The sequence below is a fragment of the Genypterus blacodes genome, unplaced genomic scaffold (assembly GCF_046128005.1).
Source record: "Genypterus blacodes isolate CSIRO-AG114 ecotype Tasmania unplaced genomic scaffold, CSIRO-AGI_Gbla_v1 ptg000056l_1, whole genome shotgun sequence".
NCBI lineage: Eukaryota > Metazoa > Chordata > Actinopteri > Ophidiiformes > Ophidiidae > Genypterus > Genypterus blacodes.
In genome coordinates, this window is record NW_027466868.1 from 1,907,092 (window position 1) to 1,930,252 (window position 23,161).

Below are 23,161 nucleotides of genomic sequence, written 5' to 3' on the forward strand. Positions count from 1 at the left end.
CACCCGTCACACACAGGAGGAAGGCTTTATTGTCTCGAAACTATCAGGACGTGGGATTTGAACCCAGGTGTGCCAAGCGTTGAGCACCAAGCGACTCTCTTGAGGACGTAGAGGGATGAATTTGGGGAAATCTGACCTGGGAAGGAGTCGTCTGAGAGCCCAAGCAGGAGGTCGGTCTTGCACTTTATTGACTATCGCGACCCCCTCACGCTGTACGGAATGAATCTGGGCCTGCGGCTGTAAATCGTACGGCGGACGCTCGGCTGAATATGTTTATGGAAAACATTTCCCCTCGCCTTAGATCTGAATTTCTTTCCTTATTTCCTTTTTAATATTTCCACTCGACCTTGAAGAATCATCCATCAAGATACCGAGTCACTTTTCCACTCCTGCTGAATTATTGGTGATTGCCCGGAGTGATTTAGAGCGCCCGTGCCCTCACTACACTTGTGTGGCTTTTCGGAGACCCGGCTGTCCTCGCTGATTTGCAGCTTGCGTCGTTTCTCATCATAATTTTCTGTTTTTCTCTTTGAACTGCCGACGCCAACCTCCCTCTCCCTCCCATCGCCGGCCCGCGTCTGAGATTTAACGGCGGCGAGATACGGGAAGGGTAAAAGAGCGAGGCTGGCAGAGGGAGGGAGAGAGAGGGAGAAGGACGAGGGCGGCGAGGAGGGGAGAGGAGAGGGAGATGATGCCCTGCTTCTTAGCGCCGTGAGTGAGAAAAAATGGAGAGGCTAAAAATAAGGTCAGAGTTGACGTATGAGCGCTGACACCGGCCCACATCAGGACGACGCTCGCCGCTCGCTTTGTTACATATTCTCGCCGTCTTATCATTTCACAGACGGCTGGTGCAGGGGCTGATGTGACACGGCACTCCATCCATCTGGGCACGCTCTATTTTCACCGGTGCTCATTTCGCAGGGGCACCAAAGCACAACACCCAAATGTGTGTGTCGGTGTCTGTAGTGGACTGGGAAGGGTCTGAGTCACCGGCTCAGCACGCCCACGCCGCCATGATACAGCACAGAATAACGGGCTGTCAGGCTTGCCAGTGGAGGCAGTGTGGATTGTGTGCATTTGGGAGTGTGTAGCTGTGTGTGTGGGTGGGTGAGAGTGTGTGAAAATGTCTCAGGATCTTGTCCTATGTGCGCAGTCATGTCTGCAATGCAGCACTCCAGCATTTTTTCTTTTTCTTTTTCTTCAGGAGTCAGTATTGTTTATGTTGTCGCCACCTCCCGAGGCGGTTTGGTAGATGAGAGGATTACTGTTGCCGTGGGGAACAGAAGGATGATTCTCTGATTACATAGTCGACTCTCTGGAGGAGACACCCCAGCCATAACGGGATCACTTTTACATCTGCTCCTTGTCAAATGTTCCTCTGAAACCGGCCCAAAGTGGGACGAAACATATGGATACCAGTCCATTTCCTGAGTTTGATTGCCCAGGAGAATCAAGACGGGAGGAAACATAATGACCCCATGCAGGCGGCGTCGACGTCTCTACAGTTTTACACGATGAGGTGATGTGTTGAGATGATGAGACGGCGTCGCGTCGGGCCGGTTCTGGGTACGCAGCGGGATGAGGACAGCTTCTCCCTCGCAAATTTGACGCGAGTGCGGCACAAAGCGTGAAAAGTAAAGTGCCTATATATAAACAGACAGACAGGCAAACAGGCTGATTTACATACTGCTTTGAAGGGAGAACTGTTTTGCTGTCTGTGCAGTGAATCCACTCGCAGGTGAGGAGGTACCTGATGATGACGATGATACCCCGAAAATGATAGCATTACATTAAGATCACACTTTCTCACACTTAGATGCACTTTTTGCTTTTGCGCCCTAATGCGCTCTAAGTAGCCTAAAATTCCTCTTGGCTCAGTTTCTAAAGATCAACGTGCGAGATGTAAAGACATCTGAAGCTGTAATAAAATGAAGTGTACTTATGAATGATTTGTGTTCTGTTTGATGTTTTTATTCTTTTTGGTTTGAGTGCTCTTTTCCAAAACATTGTGCGGTAGATAAGAAGTGAAGCCTTTATAGCAGCAACGATATCATAAACTCCCTCCTCAGCTCCTTCAGAGATAGAACGTACACTTAGAAGGGTTTCATTGACGTTTAAAAACTTATTATGGACATTAAATACAACTTTTTGCGAGCCGTCTTACAGTCTTGGAGTTTGCATTTATTACTCTGGAAAAATCTGCATACAGTCGACGATTTGGTTTGAAGGCCGTACCTTCCTCAGTCTCTGCTTCAAACGTTGTGATACACAGACAAATCGAGGCGAATCAGTGGATGTAATGAGTGATATCTTGTTTTAAAAGGTACTTGTTGTACAGATACAGTCTGGCGTGCGTACACAGGTACAAGTAGAACATTCAAGTCGAGAAATGCATCAGCGACATCGACAGAACGTTCAGATTTCGCTCAGAAGTACTTTGGTTTGGTGTTGGGCATAGAAGAGGGGATGGGAGCATAACCTCTCACAACTGATTCTGTTCAAGTGGACGTTGTACGTTGGCTCCTTCCATCCTCCACACTAGTATCTGCCAGGCTGCTCTATCCTTTCTAATCATTTGTGTTCATTTTCCTCATAAGAATCCATGCGGGCGATGCCCCTCTCCACGCTCTCCCTCCTAGGTGCCGTATAAGCTGTGATTGGAGACAGAAGGCCTCTCCGCAGCCCGAGTCCAATCAGAGGGGCTGAATCAGAAGTGGCAGGGGGGGGAAGCCTGGGAATGTTACTGGCAGTGTTTATTTTGGGATATGGAAGAAAAAAACACATTTTTTTCCCGGTCATATATGTGTATTTGCATATAAATGACGAGTCGGTAGCTGTCAAAGACGAGTGGGAGGATGGGGACGGGGAGACGAACGGCAAATGAAGATGGAGCGTCATGGGTAAAGTGCAAGCAAGCTGGGAAGAGATAGAGTTGCTTTATCTGTTTGTGAGGGAAGAGGAGGAGGAGGTAAATGTCATTGCAGCTGTGAAACAAGCTGGGCAGCTGATGTCACCCAGCAAAAAGATCCATTTTTAGCACATCAAGTGATCTGCTGTGAAGACTTAAAGAGGATAATTCTATGTGCACCCGAGCTTCACGGTGTCACTCTGAATGAACGTTGCAGCGATTCAAGGTAGTTTGAACGATAGAGCCATGATCGATTTCTTCTTTTCTTCTATAAAAAGTCCAACTTAATAATAAACAGTCAGTCAGTCAGTCAGTCAAATCCCACCTAAAATCAAAACACTTTGGAGGACTTGTTCATCATAAAAATAATGATAAATAAACTGATTAATCAACTGAAAAAGACTGAAATCAGCCTAGATGTCATTTTTATTAATCAGGAACAAATGTGAGCAAAGTAAAACAGATTTAGTTGCCATGAGACTGAAACTGGTCTTGAATTTGCTCAATGCTGTTTTTTGGAAAGGATATTCCACTAAAAACGCAAAGAAATGATTAATTCAGAGAGCGACTTGGTTTGATTCACTCCACCTCTAAATCAGGTGGATTGAGTCGAGGTTTTCGCTGCCCTGCACTTCCTCTCTGCAAGTGTTTAAAGGCCACTATCCATGCCCAGTTAGTTATAGATTCTCCTTTATGTCTCCATATGGTCTATAATTGCGGTTCCTTATTGCTGCAGTGCCATTATAGAGCGGCGTTATACGAGTGTGTAACCCTCGCTTTGGCTCCTCCAAAATTAGACGGGCCAAATCTCTCCGTTTGAGCATAAAGTCTGGAGTGCTGTTGTGTGTGTGTGTGTGTGTGTGTGTTTGCACGAGAGAATGCACACATAGCTGATTGCTTCATTGGCTGATGGCTCATTCTCCTCTCTCTACCTGCTGGAGGTGGCTCAATCACGCAGGTAATCTCTCTCGCCCCCGCACGTCGACAGCCTGAGAGGTTACCTTCCCCTCACATCAGAGCGATGCTCCTCTTAATTGAGAGCTGTTCTGCTGCGACAGCGTTTTCCGCGAGGTGGGAAATGGCAGGTCGAGATTTCCAGGCGTCATTCTCCCCGCAGCAAAGTGGCTGTGAAGTTGATAAGTTCCTTCGGGGACCCTGGACAAAGTGCCAGCTGAGACGCTACACTTCACCAGGCCACGTAGAGGTTTGCTGTCATGTCACCTCATAGATCCTGTGTGTGTCTGTGTGTGTGTGTTTCTTCAATCAAACTAAGCCTAATGTATGTACGCCTTTCTGATTGAATTACGCCCGAGCTTTTATGGGGAAAAATGGTGGCGGGCCATCTCCTTGAGTGGTTATGAGAGAGGAGACACTTTGTGGGAGTGTCGGCGGTGACCTGACTCAATCTGCATACGATTACCCCTCAGTAGACCTGTAACCCACTTTATGAGCTGATCACCTCCTTTCCAAAAGCGGCGCCCAGCTCGTTCCGTAGTGCCGATAAAAAAACGCCGCGGGACAAAATGACACAACATTGGTTCAGCCTTATAGTCGTGGCCTTTAAAGCAGGGACGGGTACGAGTTGTGTTCTCGCACATCTTTACGAGTGTCTGTGTCGCATCCGCTGAACAGTCATCTGCTCATCCTGACGGGATTTATTTGAGGTATTACACAATAATCCTGTCCTGTGTCTCCTATATGAAAAGGCTCCATTAAAGGCCTCCGCTTACGTTTCTCCATCCAGGTAAAGACGCTAGCATCCAGTTACACAATGTTTATCACTCTGTCATCTTCTATAGAAGCAATCCATCCACTCAGCTCATTAAAGGCAGCATCTGAGCATGTTTGTATTTGTTTTGGGGCACAAAACAAGCGCGCAAGACGCTTTTATAAATGATGCTCGCGTCTTTCTCCTTACAGTTGGACAAATGAGAGGAACGCAACAAACATAAAAACAAGACAGGCCTGACAAATAGACCTGTCTTTGTTTAATGGCGTGCTTAAATCGGGGCTATGGTCGGCTCTCTTACTGTCTACTTCCCATGCAGAGTGACGTGGAAATGTTGTGCCGTGGTGATTTGGCAAAAGAAATGGCGGCTGACAGTTAGCAGTGACTATTCTCCGCAGTTGACAAGCACAAGCCTGGCAACACAGGCTGAGGAATTACCCCCCATTATTTCCGCTTCGTGGTTAGCAAAGTCACAAACGCGGCGCTTATGCTTGATGGCGTCGGTCTGAAGAGCGACTGGAGTTGTTATTATCACTCAGCAGATTGGCCAAATCCCTCACCAGCAGCGATCCAAGCGAATGGAAATCTGCTGGGGGGGGAGGGGGGAGAGGAGAGGAGAGGGGAGACATGTTAATCGAGTTCAATTAGGCTTTGTACCATGTTTGTTTCCTGCCAACGGATTGTGCAGAATCCCCCGCACTGGCTTACTGAAAGAAACGATAACCCTCCGTCAAAAGACTGAAATGGACCATTTGAGAACGGGTGGAAGATAACGGATATTGGCGCCGGCGAGATAAATGTGGCGGAGCCCTTTGAAACTGCTGAGCTGTGAGAAGTGAGCTGTTTACCAGTTTTAATTGTTGCCTCTCACGTGTAAAACCAGCAACGGTTTCCAAAAACAGGCAAATGTGTCTGCTTTGTAATCGACCGTTTCCCTTTTGTATTTGCTTGTTGAGTAGATTTTAACTCCAGGATATGAACTTCACTCCCTTTAGATTGAGACGTCTCACAGACATCATGACATCGCTGAACTGATCGTCTTATAATCTAGGATCCTTGCTGTGGTGTTGTTTTAAAGGAAACACTTTGAAGTTTCCCTTCATGTGTTTCCTTTGTCGGTGAGTTGATCCACAGAGAAACATTCTGAAGTTCAAAGCGAGAGCAAGCATCATTTTTTTGTGGCGAGTTTTTACATCTTTGCACCAAAGTATGGAGAAGCCAGAGGGTTTTTTTGTTCTGAATGTAATTTAATTATTTCATATCCAGTCCTTTGCATAATATGCATTATTTATAAACTGGCAGGTACAGTTTGTCCTCTTGTCTTTGTTATCTACTGTACGCAGGTTTAACTTGTCAGGCAAATATCTGGAACTCCACTAGATCCTCCACTTACGCACTCGGACACATCATTGCTTTGAGAGGAGTAAACTTTTCTTTGCGGCGCTGACGGCTGAGGCGGTGACACGGCCGGCCACAGCTGTCAGATGTTTGGCACTCTGGCTTTTACTGCCTGTTGTCTCACCGAATCCAGACCACAAAGCTAAACGTGAAGCACCTCAGGGTACATTTGTCTCTTTCTGTTCAGTCGGGGCACTGAAGACACGCAGACAGGTGTGTGTATGTGTGGTCAGATCAGAGCAATAGAAGGCTGTGGGTTTAATCGCAATGAGTTTGTGAGTCATTTTGCTGATATCAAAGTTCTTATTTCACCATTAGAGCCTTACCTGTTCTCCATGCCAGGAGCTCAGAACTGTAGACTGTGTGAGTTTGAAGCTCACAGCCTGAAGACCCTAACTTCCCCCCCACCCTGGAGTTGATTCCCTGTGTGTACTGTGTAACATATAGGACAGATTTAGTTCTTTTGGACAGTGAGATGAAGAGAACACTAATCTTTATCTTTGCTCGCTCTTCTCGTCGCCTGTAAATCTCTGTGGTCCTCGTCTTCAAGGACGGCCCAGTTCCTTCACTTCTGCTCGGAGGAGTGAAGATGTTATTTGAGTATGTGTGTGCGCTCGTACCATTCAGAGAGATAAGTGTTGACTCTTCCACACCTCTGAAGGTAAACCTGCATGTGCCTCTGAGTGAAAACACTCCACAGGCTCAATTAGGACCCATGATTACCAGTGAAGCCACCTCAGCTGTGGTTGTCTTACCTTAAGTCTCAGACTTATTATCGTCCACAAACTAATTAGCAAGTTCTTAATAAGGAAGGAAAGACCCTTTTGTTGCCATGGCAACAGTTAGTCTTAATCAGGATGAAGGGATTGTGCCATTGGCTGGCTGGCTGAACACACACGGCTGCCTTCAGCGCTTTCCCCTCATCTTTTTGTGTCTCTGGTAATTCGCTCTTCCTGCTTCATTTTTTTAGTGTTGGACTCTAGGGACGACCCACTAATCAAGGATATCAAAAGGGGGTTTAGAGGGTCACGCCAGACCGCTGCCTTTTACTTAAAATGGAGCCAGCTACTCATTGTTCCTGATTAAGGATCAAGTTAGATCAGGAAATGATCTGTCACTGCCAGGTTTGCCTGTAGGTGAAATCGCCCATTTGGCATTTTGTCATAGCTGCCTCACTGTGGGACGACAGAACTGATGGCTCATAAAGGGCACAGCCACCACCCACGGCCCCCTCAGGTGTGTTTCAGGTGCGTATCAGGTGAAGCCTTTTTCAGCGAGTCCCGTGTTACACAGAAACCTTTTCAGCTTCTCCTTACTCTGAGATGGTAAGCCGGCTCGTTGCGGTGAGTTTTGTTCTGTATGCGTAAGCGGAGGAATAAATAAGGAGTCGCAGCACACTGAGCCGCGGTAACTCTGAGTTTTTCCAATTTCAAGTAAGCGAGCGCTGCCACTTACTGGAAACAGGCGTCTTCTATATTGAGGCTTCCGTTAGTGAAGAAATTGGCCTCTCTGCCTCTTCACTTCTTCAATGATGGATTTTTCCCTGCATGATCTCTGACTGTGAAACGGTTGAAATCGTTGGCTTTTGATTCTGAGGGACACTGCAAGCTGTAAATATTGCTATTCCTGTTTTTGATAGCTGGAAGATCTGAATCTAGGCATTGATTTAGGGTCCATTTCTACTTTATTTCATCAGCTCCGAGGCGGCACTCACCCCATGGCACTTATAGAAGCATACAAAGCAACAGAACACAGTAAATCAGCATGGTTCAATCCGCTCCTCCATCACCCCTCCCCTGGCCTCCCCCCGCTCTCGACCGCCGCACCTCGCTGATTGGCGGCCCGAGTTCCTTCTTTAGTAAATAAAACATTTATAGAAGCTCAATTAGCGGCGCCTGTTGAGCGCGCGGCAGCTGTGCTCGCCAGCTGTTTCTTAAAGCAAGAGCGATGTGGCGAGATGGAGCGAGGGAGAAGAGGATGTCAGAAACGGAGAGGGGAGGAATTGGTGAGAGAGGGCGAGCGAGGCGGGGGGTTGATCGCAGTTCAGCACGGAGTCGTTCCGCGTCTTGAAAATCAGACAAATGGTCAAAACAAACGTCCAGAAAGAGAGGAGAGTGGACCCAAAGGCTTCTATCACACATTTATATATTTCAATTATTTCACAAAATCTGTTTCACCCAAATGTTGTTCTTGCTTAACCTCGTCGAAAATATCATTCATCCACTCGGAGATCTGGCGTTCGGAGCCTCATTTGGAGGAGTTTGGTCGGGATTAAGCAGCAACCTGACACCGAAACGACGGGGAATAAGTCTCCACATCAAACCCCCCCCCCCTCCCCCTCCTCCTCCTCCTCCCCCGCTGTGCGTGAATAAAGCAATTACTTCATGTTTGCAGCTATTTGACTTGCTGCGGCTGGTGGGCTTTATTAGCTACATGGCGGGTGAAGACCCCCCAGCTCGCACGGCAAAGCAATATCAGAGAGGCACTTTGGTGTGATTGAAAGCGGCGTTTGAGAAGATCTGGACGCCTTTGGAAACGAATCCAGAGGAAAGACGCATTGACAGTGACTTTGTTTAAAGATCGACACGTCTTTTGCCAATATAACTGTTTTATTGATATATACCAGCGTCACACGCACACGCACACACACACAGCAGAGGGTTCATCATGTGTTCCCTACGCCCTGATGCCCTGATCCTGCCCCCTGCGGCTCTGTGACCCTTCACCTTTGTGCGACGCTTAATGTCGGCTTTTCCTTTAATTTGTCTTCCATTATCAGCAAATTCAGGCATTTGTTGCTAAGTGTGAATAATATCCGTTGCTGGCAGAGCTCATGAGCAGACAGCAGGGTGCCAGCAGCCAAAGTGATTCTGTCCTTGTTGCCACCTACTGTTTTCATGATTACCGTTTAATTTGGCGATGCAGAAGCCCGACATGTTTGCTGAATTCCCCTCTTCCGTGTCTCCTTCTCTTTCAGTGGAGGGCTGCACAGATTGGTCGGTGGACTACCTGAAGTACAAGGTGCTTTTGGGGGAACCCGTACGGATTAAGTGCGCTTTGTTCTATGGATATATCCGGGCCAACTACAGCCACGCTCAGAGCGCCGGACTCAGCCTCATGTGGTACAAGAGCGCGGGACACGGCGACTTCGAGGAGCCCATCAGCTTCGACGGCACACGGATGAGCAAGGAAGAGGACGCCATATGGTTCCGACCGGCCGAGCTGGACGACGGAGGGTATTACTCCTGTGTTCTGAGGTACGTTGATCCGTCCGTCTCACGGGTAAATCCCTAGTTTGTGTATTGTGGTTGTAGATCGGCCTCATCCCATTCTTCAGCAGCGTATCAGTTACACAGGGAGGGGAAGTAGCAGCTTCTGGAATCCCGTGGGCAGGAATAAAGCTGTGTTAAAGTCCTCCCCTGTTGATTTCTAATGGAGTCGCTCATCTCTGGCCCAAAACAGCGTTCGTCCCTGTGTCCACAGAGCGTTGCTGCACTTTGCTTGACTTTCTATGCGAAATTATTTCTTTATTCTTCTCTGGGGGACACTAAGCCATTAGGTGCAATTGGTAAATCCATAAGTCTTGAGCCGTCACAGGTCCTCTCTGTGACTGGTGAGAGGGAGCGAGGGCAGAGGAAGCTGCTGCTATCTCCCCTCCCCACCGTTCTGATGGCTGAGGTAGACCATCGTTTGATTTATAAGTTCTATAATGCAGCTGAATTCTAGGTTTGCACTGGCAGGAGCTTCCATTAACAAGGAGGTCGTCTACGGCCAGACGAAAAGAAACGCAATGCTGGCCACAAAAATCGAAATATCAAGAGCACGAGTGAAGTTCTGGAACCATATACAGTCTTCAGGACACACCCCCCCCCCCCCCCCCCCCCACACACACACACACACCCCCCGCCCAAGTTTCTCTGAAACTCCATTCCGAGCAGCTCTGTGCATCGGTATTCAAGGCGATTAGTATTCCCCTCTTCGCTCTGGCGGGTGCCATGAATGGAAACGGGGCAGCACCAATCCAGCGATTCTCCATTCAGCGTTGTTGGCAGCATTTGCTGGAGGAAGACAATCAGTCAGCTTAGGGTTATTGTGTAATCACGCAGAGAGTAGAGCCGTGAGATTTGATTTGGGCGAGGAGCGCTGCTTTGTCGCCAGTCTTTGCCATTCAAAACCAAACTGAGGGGCAAACACTCGTTTGCCTGTCATGGAGAGGAATAACAATCGTGGTGAATGCGGCACTTTTCCACTGACGAGGCGTTTCCTTCATTTCCTTCAGTACTCATGTTTCAGGACTATGGACCGCGTCTTTGTGTTCCATCTGTGTGTTTAAACTCCGGACAGTCGCCTATTTTGTTCTCTAAACGCCAAACGTCTCCCCACTGAAGTGTAATATTTATAACTTTGACCTTTAATTACAATGTCAGCGCCGACGCTACAATCAACCTCCCCTAATTGTCGGTGTTAATTACCACATCCGTTGCAGCTGGGGAGTTTCACAGCCACGCAGCCCCAAACAGACACGATACACTGATTAGCTACAAGCGTTCTCAGATTGCGTTGTGATGTGTGTGTTCCCCGTGGTTGACTCTGCTGTGATTGGACGGGACAGTTTTTACAGATTCAGTTGGACTCAGCTTGTCTTTCTATCTCCCGCTGGAATGAAATGTTTTGTATCCTGGATGTGTGTGAGACACGGCTACACTTCCACACACGTCTCTCTCTCTCTCTCTTACACCCGCACCCCCATGGTTCTCTTTGGCTTTTAGAATTGGACTCCTTGATGAGCTCTGTCTCCAGCAGTTTGTTTGTTTAGTTTGTTAAGAAATGCAAACTTAAAAAAAGAAACAAAACTAGATCCTCCTCCAAATCAACAATCGCGTTTCTTGACCTACAGCCCTCATCTGCACAATCAAAACAAAATCTGTCAATAACCTTTTGAGTTATCGCGCCAATACACACACACAAACACACACACACACACACACACACACACACACTTTGATTGACATCAAATCCACTTAACGCACAAACATGCAAACCCATATCTAGCGTTCTGATGGAGGGAATCAGCTGAGTAGCGCACGGAGCTGCACATGCTTGATTATGTAGTAATAACTTATTAACCTTGTAGGTAGAAGGCGTTTCCTCTTGACTGCCTCATTAGTCAGGTCCATTCAGCACCATACTGTGGCTTTTAACCGGGGGAAGGGCCGATTTATAAAGCTGGGGAGGATTAGGTTATTGGATGGCGTGTGTGCGTGTGTGTGTGTGTGTGTGTGTCACATGTTTAGTATAATGCAGCATTCTGAAGTGCATAGCAATGCATCAAAATCGACCACACGGGACCATCAAATTAGAATGATTTATAGCCCTGCTGGACGTTGTGTGGAGAGCAGCTGCAGCCTGAAGCCTCTGGGTGACGGACGGACGGAGCTGAAGATTGTGGAGAACACGCTTTTGATTGCATTGATTCTCATATAGCAGCGCGCATAAGGAACCGACTGTATATCAGAGGAGCGACTGTCTCTACGTCACGTGATCTGCGTGTTGTTTGGGTCTGATCCATCAAAGGGATAAACTAGAGAAAGCACAAGTCAAGTCACATTTGCTGTGATTTGGGATGCAGACTAACTTTATCTCTTCGTGGGTGGATAGTTGTTTTTTGCAAATGAACTCTTCACTTGTGTGCTGTGGTTTTTAAAGCAGAAAGCGTTTAATTTGACTGCGTTTGGGCTTTTCTGGCGCTCTTTCAACGACACAGCCTTGGATTGATTCCAAATAAACCTTCTAGCTCTTTCCCACCTCGATGTGGAGACATTCACAACGATCGATATCCAAGTTTTCAGAGGGCTGGCCCGAGCGGAGAAAAAAATGCAAGTTTACTGTAAGTTTGAATGTTATTATTGTACGCTGTTAAAACTTTGTTATACCATCGATTGAAGGATTCAAGGCCACGATTTTAACTTCTCGTGTTCACTTTCACGCCTTTTAAAATTGGCAGAAAGCAAAGTGCGCCTGCTTACAGATTAGGAGATTGTAAATGGATTTATTCAAGCGTGTAAATGTTTTAATCATAGCACGCCGCCCCCGCATCCGTTCCCTCAATGGGAGGACTCACACTGAGATGATGTAACGTGTCACGTATACTCCAGGCCGGCAACGTGTGTGTGTACGGCCTGAACATACTTTTTAGTTAGGAGCACAGAGTGTGAACATGTAAACGTTCACCGGCACAATGCGTCTATGCACACATTGTCAATCCAAGCTGTGAGCGTCGGCGTCACACACCCTGAGTCATAATCTGATGTGTCGACGTCTTTCCGATGGAATTAACCACTCCTGATTCATGTCAGACAAAACCCCAGGATTCCTCTTTGCTCCGGCGGCGTGGATCCTACAGATTTACGGCGTTTGTGTGTTAACGTATGAGGCGCTCAGCGGTGTTTTATATCTCACGCACCTACATCGGATGGAACAGATGAATCACTGCAGAACAATACATCATGTCTCACTGGATACATTTCATTCACAAGCACGTTCTAACAATTCAATCCCAGCGCCTATGGCAACCCATTAAAGCATCGTCTCCCATCAGAGTGGATGGAGACGACGATGGAGACGACATGTGAGAACAAGAAGGCTTCATAGATTCTTACAAACTGGAGAGACGCAGATTAGAGCACAAAACCCAAACAGATTTGTTCTCTAATCTAATCGTTGTGGCGTTCTGGAGGCATTTGTTGTTGTCGTACCTCTGAATGGACCCGGATGGATCCATGTGCACTCCTAGCCTCTTAACCCTCCTCCACATGAAGCTGTAAGTGAGTTAGATGGAACAGAACAATGGACTTATTGATCATAAGCTACACACACACACACACACAGACACACACACACCCTTGGGCCTAAAAAAAGATTCTTCTTGAAAACCAGCATTTAATTCCACTTTAAATCAACTTGGCTGTTATAATCCAGCCTCCGCTTCGTGTTTCTGAGTGTGACACTTGAGTGAACACGGCGAGGTATTGTACAGGACAGGAAGTACACCAAATATGTACTAAACTGGGCCTCATTCATCAGCCGTGTGTGGGGGAATATGATCTCCTCCTGTCCAACTCCATGTCCCTATGCTAACTAACTGAATAGACACACTTATTTGGATCATATACCTTTAAGACACACAAAGACATACAGGAGAAATGTGCAAATCCTGCTGATTGAACCTGATTGTGTGCATAGAATTCACACACAGAATGTGTAGAAACAGTGTTCGGGCAATGGTTTCACACACTACATTCTATTTACCCTTATTCTAACACACACACACACACACACACACACACACACACACACACACACACACACACATCACACCACACGCTCATCACGTCCATGTGTATTTGCTCAGCTGCACTTAAGGGTGTCAGAGGGCATTGCCACACACACACACACACACACACACACACACACACACTCATCATGCCAGTTCTCTGCTCCCCTGAGATGAGCTGCTGCCGCTGACAGGAACTTAATGTGCCTCCAATCTGCATGTGAAAGCGTGCGTGCGTACGTACACACACACACACACATACTCACACACACTTCCACAGGCGTCACGTGCACGTGACGAGGGGGCGCTCGTGTCACACACAGTGTAACAGTGAGCAGCACCGTATGTCATATTGAGGTCAGTGCTCAGCTGTTTCAGATGCTTCACCCTAAGGAGTTTCTGTCATACGCTGAGCGGAAACATCTGCAGAGGAAGAGGAGGAGGAGGAGGAGGGCGTCACTCACTGGAGCGGTGACAGGGAATACACACACACAGAGATCATCCTGGTACTTGGAGAATTGTATGCTTTAGGATCCCTTCAGGCGTCTCTATGAGCGTATCAGCATTTCAGAGTTACTATGGCGATGGTGGAGCCAGTCGTGTTAAAGCACAATGGGTCTTTCATTTTCACATTGGCTTTATTTGTCAATGATGATTTGCACATAAGAGCGGGGGCAGAATGAGGGTGTGTGTGTGTGTGTGATTTCATGTTTTGTTGATGGTCTTAAGTGGTGAACACTGACAGGTCCGGGTACACGCTCCACACACGCTCCACACACACTCCACACACACACAGACCTACAGTACATGCTCCAAAACAAAGGCCCTCACGGGATCGATTTTGGTGGAAAGCGTGAGGATTACTCTCTCGGATGAAGGAGCCATGTAACAGAGTGGGGGAGGATCCTATCTCTTGGCAGGTAGCTAGTGTTTCACCTTTGACCCCGTTTGCGCGTGTTAGCATGCGTGCAGCGTCCGTGGCTTATGAATGGCTTTGCTGCGTGTCCTACAACACGTCGGCTGTCACCAACAAAGGACAACGGGGCTGGAAAGTAACAGAGGAATGTTTGTGTGTGTGTGTGTTTGCCTGGTTAAGCTTACACGGTCTCACCTGGCAGTTTCACAAATACATACACACAGAACTCCAGACGCCCACACACACACCAACACACACAGTAAAACCGCTCCCCATCCCGGCTGGCAGCCATGTTGACAGCATTAGTATTCGCGGGCAGGAGTGGCTGGTGATCTCTCAGGGAAGTGACAGTCAGAATGGGCCGTCTGGAACACTCCGTCATTCAACTCCGGTCCGGGCCTGTCCAATTGATCCAGGCCGGCTGTCAAAGCCAATGAGAGACGCTAGACTAAGAAGCGGCGGGGACGGTTTGTGCTGCCAGGGGTTATGGATGGTGTCTAATATAAGGATGGTGTTTGCGTTATGAGATAACTGGCAGGAGACGATCGTTTAGCCGCGGCTCTCTGCGGCTACAACTACAACGCCCTGACGGATGTTTATTAACAGAGTTATTAGTTTGTTTTTAAACACTTGGCACAGCTTCAACATATGGATGAGGTTTTAATGTAAGCAAATGTTAGAAGGATACGGCTCCTAGCACCAGGACGCATCAGGGTTTGTATCACTGGAGGCATTTCTATAGGTTTAAGAGTCTGAGAGGCTCCGCAACTTTGACACAGTTTAACACACAAACCAAACTAGAATACAATGTCCTCTTTAATGTCAATATGTACTGGGGAATCTTGTTTTCATACGGGAAGTACAACACATTGACTTTTGAGAGTAGAAGCCTAAATCAGCGTTATACTTCTGTATTTCCTTGGTTTTGTGTTGAACCTTTAGCTCACCTTTTGTTTTGTTTGGTACAACAAACTCTTCTCTCCACCTTCTCTTCACTACGAAGATGATGCCCTGACGAAGTTAACCCCTTTCGGAGGATGGATGTGATTTATGCAAACATTGACATGGAAGCTCAAAATAACAAAATTTAACTTCTTTAAAGTTAAAATCCACAAACCCTGGTAGTCTCTGAGCGAAACTTAATCAACAGATTGCACCGATCGGGCACAGCAGTGACTGATGTGGACTCAGAACTTTCTTCTTCTCCCAGACAACTTTAAGAGATTGTGGCCGATTTTGGTGCCAAAACGCCGGCAGCAAGCAGTTTTTCACCGTGCACAACTGTGGTTTTAGTTAATTGTGCGATGTGGATTTGCCAAGCTGCAACATTGCCTGGCGAGAGGTTATTGATGATGTTCTCCCATATTGGGTTCTCTTTATACCTGTAACGAGAGAGAGAGAGAGAGAGAGAGAGAGCACTCGGCCGCCTCATTGTTGTTGGCAGTCTCTTAGCCGGGCTCTGCGTGCTTAGCGGAGGCAGCCATTGTCTGCTGATGTACGAGTCCACCTCTCACACCGCGTTCCATTCTGCCGGTGTGAACTTTGCCAGGCGCACACTGAGGATCTCTTATGTTACCATGGCAATGTGAAATCTGCAAAACCCAACCGACATCAATCATTTCATTAGAGCGGAGATCCTGCAGCATCAGAAACTTGAAACCGGCGAGGTCATTATATGGAAATAATCGTTTACGATCTCCAGAACTCCCATACTGCTAACAGATGCCATTAATAAATGCTGTAATAAAAAGACGTTATGTTAATGTTATGGTGTGTGGATAGTAATATTTTATCATCCATTTGGTTAAGAGGCTGGATTCCGGGGGCCTCATCAGAAACCATGAACAATGCTTCAATCACAGAAACATTAGCTGTCAGTTGTTGAAGCTCCATCCGTTCATTCTATGTCTGCGTAGCCTCTTCATGGAGGGGGCGGAGCTTATATCCTAGTGGCCGCCGGGCAAGAGGCGAGAGTTCAGGTTCACCCCGGGAGAGTTGGCCGGTCTCTGTTATATTACTATTCACACCCGCAGGCAATTTAGAGTTTCCCAATTCACTTAAAGGAAGTTGAACGTGGTTTAGTAAAATGCATGGACTCTGCATCGAAGCACTCCCAACTGTTTTACATTCCAAACTGACGCCGCAAATTCAATTGAGGGAAGTAACAATGGGAGAGAGGGTGCCGAATACAGATTACGCTCAATTTCATCCAACATGGGCATGCGTTTAAGGCAATACAAGGATGACAAAACAGTCAAATCTCTATTTACTTACTTAGTCCGTGCTAAATCGCACCCTGAAAGCCCGAACAAATCACATTACTGCGTCTAATTCACCCCATCTGCACCCCTGTTTGCTGTTAACACAATGAGCTTTCCGTTCTATCACCGCGGCTTTGTCTTACAAGAAGTGTTTCTATAGGAACGGGCCTCAAGTTTTTTAAATCGTACAATGTTCAACAAATGCTCGCTAAGATAGTGACCCATAGAAATGCAGGGGAAATAAATATGAATCAATATGGAATAAACTGCAGATTGCTGTGGTTGTTTCCACTTCCATTTTGAGCTTCGTCGAAAATCCGATTCCCTTCATTCTCAGAGAGGAACGCTGTGGATGTTTCTGGGGACTGAGAGGTAGATAAATGTCATGTGGTGGTACAGCTAAAAGGCTTAACATCTAAATGTTACCTAGTTTACAGTGTAGAATGTTGAAGAGTAAAGTACAGTATAATCTTTGTGTACTCTCAGTATTTTGTAGAGCTTGTCTCCTGTCTTCATCTGGAAAGTAGCATGTATGAAGGTATTTGTACAGAGCCAAAGCGGTGACACTAAAGGAGCTTTGCATGCATGTAAATGTATTCATGCGACCACGCTGACCAACATTTAAATTCCGAGCAGGTCCTTGTGCATTTTGATGAAATTGAGTCTCTCGCTTTAGAAATCAGAATCTGATTTTAATCCGCCGTCAATTCGCGCCCTTCATGCGGCGGCGGAGGACGTTTGTCCCGCACTCCATTCCATTTGATTAAACCCTGCTGGAATAGACTCAAGGCTCCCAGGGTCAAACGGAGAGAAAGTTGAATGTGAAGATTTTCAGATTTTAGAAGGTCAAATATGACAAAATGTGATTATTAACTTTTAGGCTTGAATTTAATCTTGAAAACAAACTACACTGGCAGGTAGGTTTTTCTTCCATTTCCCCTCCATCTTTGGGAGGCCTGGACTGCAGGAGAGCACGTGGCCTCAGTGTTTTCAACAGCAAAGTGAATTTATTCAGTCACATCCCCCCATGTTGCCTCTCCATATTTCCAGCCTCTTGGCTCCTCGCTGGTCCACGGCGAGCAGAGGAAGTCATCAAACAAGATGCCAAACCATAGCTATCTGATAGCAGGGACACTGACCTTCTCTTCCTCATATCTGATAGTGGTTTTTATCTGCCAGACAAATGTCAGAAATACCATTCCCCAAGCACAATCACTTTGGCACTGCAGCCAACTTTCCCTCCCCCTTCCTCCCTGCCTCCTCGCCTCCCCCCCCCCCCCCGGATCGTGAACAGCGGAGCTCCGAGCGAGACATCTGCAATACCGCAGCTGTCAGTCAAGCTAAGATACAGAGGAGAACTCACACAGCTTGTCTGAATCCTGAGGGAGAGAGTATAATAGGAAAGCAAAAAGGGGACTGGGGACAGAAAATGCATTTTATTATTTCACTGCCAGTAAAATTAAATATCTGGATTTTCCTTATATATTCCATAGCATCTCAAACCTTATCAGCTCGATTAATCTGAGCTGCATCCATATATCCCGGGAGGAATCAAAATCTGTATTGGAAAGAGCCACAAACGCTGGAACATCTTGACCTGGTTTGAGAGAGATGTGTGTGTGTGTGCGGGGGGGGGGGGGGGGTTCGTCTAATATTCCCCTAAATAATCATGTAGAAACGGAATCACATTGACCTTAGATTTCCATCCCTCATGGAGATATATTGGGTATAAATCACAGCTTTATTCAGTTAGACATCTGTTGGACGGGGCAGTTGTTATGTTGCTCATCTACAAGCTCAGATCCAGCACCTGTGGAACACGTGCTCGATGCTCGTTTGAAAGATAGATTAGTTTCCGTACGTCTTCTCATTGAAACGGCCCCATACCTGAGGCAAGGCGGAACGTTCCGGTCTGACTTTCTAGCATTAGACAGCTTGTATTTGATATGCATGGCTGTATAGCTTCTCATTTATTACACCCCGAGGGCCTGAGGGACCAATGAATAAGGTCATGACGGAGTTTGAAGAGAATACAATGGAGACAAATTGTTTGTGCTTGTTATGGAATCAAGTTGCTAGCATAGAGATGAGTTGAGGGTTTCACAGAAGGGGAAATGAGTTCCTCCCTCCCCCAAAGGCGTCAAATGGGAAATGACTAAAAGTTGCATGCACACATAGAGAAGTGGTTAGTTTTAGATACAAGACAAAAAGATTAATGATGAGAATCGTTCATGGGCCAAGGGACATTATGGGGGATTTTGTGACCGATCTAGATCCTATTTTAGGTCATTGAACATTGAACATTTTTAGGCCGTAGACAACCATTCAGACTGCTACTACTACTACCAAAGCTATCACTACCATTGGATCTGAATCTGGGTCAGTAGGATCAGGATCTGGTGGTCAGAATGTCATGTTAGGAGCTTTATTCATCTAGCCATAGCCGAGGGCCTTGCAGGGCTACAAACATGGAGCTACCACCAACTCCCGGCTGAGATGGAGCTGATTCAGTCAAGTACAAACAGTTTGAATGTACCTTCAACAGCTACAGAGCTTCATCCAGAACAGCTCAGACATTGTTGATTCACATTCATATCTCCTAAACTAATATAGATAGAGAGAACACTGGTTTTCCATCTCAGCAAGTCAGATTATAGAAGTCAAATATACACAGTATGCAGGGTTTGGTTGTTATGGCAAGCGGTCTGAAATGTTTGTTCTTGGCAGAGGTTTGTTTTCCAAGTGCTTACTTGTTAAACTCTTTATTTTCCTTAAGTGGTTTTGGAAGTGGATTCCAGGGACTCCTATGGGCAAAGAAAGAAACACTTTGATTGCATCTTAATTCACTTGCAAGGTTTTAATTTATAATCCAGTATAAACACTGTTCTGATGGCTGATGTGCCAAAAGCACCCAAAGCCTCACAGATGGATGTCCCTGCAACAAAATGGTTCTACTTTAGGGTTTGTTTAGTCCAGCTCGTGTCCAGCTGTGACATAACTACGTTTCACAGGCTTTACTGATCGAGCTTGTGAACCTTTTACTATTCCAGCCCTGTAGGGTCCCAAGCAGGCTTACAGTCCATAAGATAATGCTGCATTAAACGTCCCCATTTCTAAAGTTTACCTCTGTAATGAGATGAATACATACATAATGTATGTTGTAGTGTGTAATGTAAACTTGTAATGGCCTCTGTGAAGGCCATTCATTACCTCACCATGTTCTTCTAAGGATTACATAACACACTTGCACTTTGCAGGAATACGGCTTCAGTGGGTGTGTGTGTGTGTGTGTGTGTGTATGTGTGTGTGTGTGTGTATGTGTGTGTGTGTGTCTGTGTGTGTGTGTAGGCAGGTGCAGCCATGTGTTTTTCCACCGCGTGGCAAAACTAAATTATCTGCAGAGGTGTGTGTGTGTGTGTGTGTTTATGTTCCTCCCTGAGAAATCGTGTACGACAAGACAAGAGAGAGAAGGACGGTGTTTGGACGGAGGCAGGGACAGAGGCAAACCTGCCAGCCGAGGGAGAGAGCAAGGAAGAGGAGGGCTGGATGGATTATAATTGAGGCAGGAGCTGGTTGTTCCAGCATGGCAGACAAGTGCCACACTGTGAGACAGGGGCTAAGTGGGAGCGAGTTGGCCCAGAGTCAGATTTGGGGAGCCGGGGTGCTTCATCATCCTGAGCTCGGTGCTAAAGTTGACAGGTGAGTTATGAGCGGGCGCTACAGGTAGAAGCCCCAGTCCTCCCGCCGCTCACTATGACCTTCGCTCTGGTCATAAATAATGCAAGGACCGTAAAGTACTGATTTAGGATAACTGGCCCTGTCCTGTCCTGGTCTGAGCTCAGCTTGGTCCGGTGTGGACAGGGGAAGGAGATGATGTAACGCCGCCTCGTGTGTCCGCAAACACACGTGAATACACACATGCAAGTCTCAGGGTTTATCTCAATCTGCAGTCTTATCCACTCTGAAGAGGGAGGCCGTCCATCGATCTGCATTTTGGGTCATTGGAAGTTAACTAACAAGAAAATTTCGAAGCTCTTTTCAAATCAATGCTGCTGCAAGTTGGTGAAGAAGTAAGAAGTCCAATTATAATGGTTAGTATAAATATAGTGGTTGAGGTGGGGCACGATGTCATTGATGTGATGGCCTTTAGCTTTCACAGTTCACGTTGATCAGGCAAATAAGTACGGAGGTGTAACAGCTAGAGAAGCAGCTTAACGTCCCTCTGAATGCTGATGAGGCTTTGTGTGGCCGGCAGCTTTACGGTTCACATTCACAGGTAAAAGTTCATTTAAAGTCGGTTTTCTGTCGTCAGTTTTGTGTGAACATCATTCTATCATGCCTTGTGACTTGTGACGTCTGTGCTTCACACTACAGACAATCCTCTGAAGGACGTTATTAGTTAGTTGAAAGCAAGTCACCAGCAATTATTTCATTAACCAGATTTTCTATTAGAGAGGAGTTGTTTTAATTAAGAGATTCATTACGTTAGTTCATTAATTTCCCCACAGGTGCCGTGAGGATTTCAAATCAATTCCCCCGCCTTTTATTTAATATCGGAGCGAACAGTTTCCTCAATTAAAGGGCAGGTTCCTTTTATTACATCGCTCGGAGATACTCAGTGACATAAAATAGAGAAAAAGCGAGAATTGGATAGATTTCCATGAATTTTTACAGTCATTGTCTAAGGTGAAGCTTTTTTTTCCCTCTGACGCTTGCTTACTGACCGTTGCAGCTCATTTCACCACATTGGCTGGATGTTGCAGCTCAGGTCTCCTCTCTGCCCTCCAGCCGTGTACGGAAGCTGTCACCCTGACACTTCTCCCGGCTGATGCATGCGAGATGCGATCTATCATTGCCACGACATTGCATCTCCTCACCGGTCTGACGCGTTTGACAGACGCCCTCGCCCATTACCGCCACGACACAGCGTCACGCTGCTTGTTATCGTCCCCCATCTACAGTAAGAGGACAGTACGTATAGTACACACTCAAGTCTCTGGAGTGTGCGGTGGCGGCGCGGGGGATAATTCTGCTCCTCAGTTCTTTAGATGGGCTTCATCAGCGTACCTGCTGGCTGAATAGCTAAGAGGGCACCTGGCCGTTCACGCTCAAAAGGCGGCGTGATGGATGTGAAATGTTGGAAAGACACTGTAGGACAAAGTGTTGGCCCAGACCATCGATCACCCACGTGTAGCAGATGACACAATTCTCTCTCTCCCTCTCTCTCTCTCTCTCTCTTCCAGCGGGTGAGTTTATCGGCTCTGCCCGGAATATTTAGCAGGGAGGAGAGGGCACCCGTGGGATCTCATTTGCACAGGTGTCCATCTGGTAGGAGTTGTCTGGGATAATCTCCACATCATGTCACATTTGCATTCGGTGAGAGGGGGGGGGGCCTTCATGAAAGCAGCTCACCTAATCGCTCCCATCGCCCGCTGGTCAGTTCGAAGGGCGAGCGATTGTTTGCCCGCACAGTGGCGAGAGGACCGACGTGTGTTCTGCTAATCCACCAGCCGGCTAATGCGGCACAATTATGTGAGGATTTAGCGTGTTTGTAATTGTTTGTTGGTTCAGCTCAATTTGTGTAACCAGCTTTAGGAGAAACATTAGCAACGAGATTTTCCTAAACATTGCCAATTTGTTTGCTGTTTTAAACAGAGGGATTTGCTGCCGTCAGACCGCCACACTTGCCAATTGTGACAGTCTTATTAGCCAGTTTGGGGAAATAAAATATGCTGGTATTGACTCCATTGATCATTGGAGACCTTTGCTTCTTTCCTCCCTCCATCAAACGGCTCAGCTTTCACAGCAAATCAATGTTTCCATTGATCCCCATGTTCTGTTAAGAATTACTGAAGCAGCAGCATCCAATCTCAAAATGTTCACTGTGCCATTAATGATCCATAAAGGATCCCAGTAAAAGCTCAGCAGCTGCATGTTTAACTCACTCTTCCCTCCAGAATGAAAACGGTTTTACAAAATGTCAAACGTGTGATTTGGAGCATTTTTTGGAGATATTTGGTGTTGAATCATCTCATCTGCTTTGGGCCTTTACAGATGGACTGGAAAATGATCCATGTTGTTATTTACAGGGCAAACATAGAAGTTATGCCCTCCACAATTATGCTATAATGATGCTAACACCTTCCTTCTGAGGCCCTGAGTGTTTATCTCCACAACACATGAAGGATAGAGGAGAGATGTCAATTGAAAGAATGTTTTCTCTAAATATAGCTTTAACAGAACCAATTAAGATCCCAAGTTGACGTGTTGACGAGGCAACATGTCTCAACAGGCACTCGAGACAGATAACGTTCAGAACCACCGCGGCAGTTAATGCAGCCGTCGTCAAGGGCAACAAAAAAAGCAAGCTGCTAATGAAGAGGAATATGTGTTCCACCACCAAGTGAATGCATCATCTTTGGGCTCAGGCAACCGGTGCAAGTAACCGAAGTTTAGTTGGTAATCTTGTATTTGACTTCCACTTTTCCTTTGCATTTCCTTATGTGACCTGAGAGCTTACAGTACATCAATCCCCCCGCGTCACTCTGCCCCAAACAAAAGGCTCAATCAATCCCCTGCTCCTGTTGACATTCAGGGCTGTCACTCTGTATTAGTG

The 23,161-nt window shown here is 46.6% G+C and overlaps 1 protein-coding gene across 1 annotated transcript in view; it reads left to right on the forward strand.

The window, feature by feature from the left end:
* Window positions 1-23,161, forward strand: part of LOC143002323 (interleukin-1 receptor accessory protein-like 1) — a 168,200-nt gene that overhangs the window by 52,400 nt on the left and 92,639 nt on the right. The window contains exon 2 of the mRNA XM_076152359.1: window positions 9,013-9,292. Within this exon, the coding sequence (XP_076008474.1) occupies window positions 9,013-9,292 (280 nt within the window). The remainder of the gene's footprint in view (window positions 1-9,012; window positions 9,293-23,161) is intronic.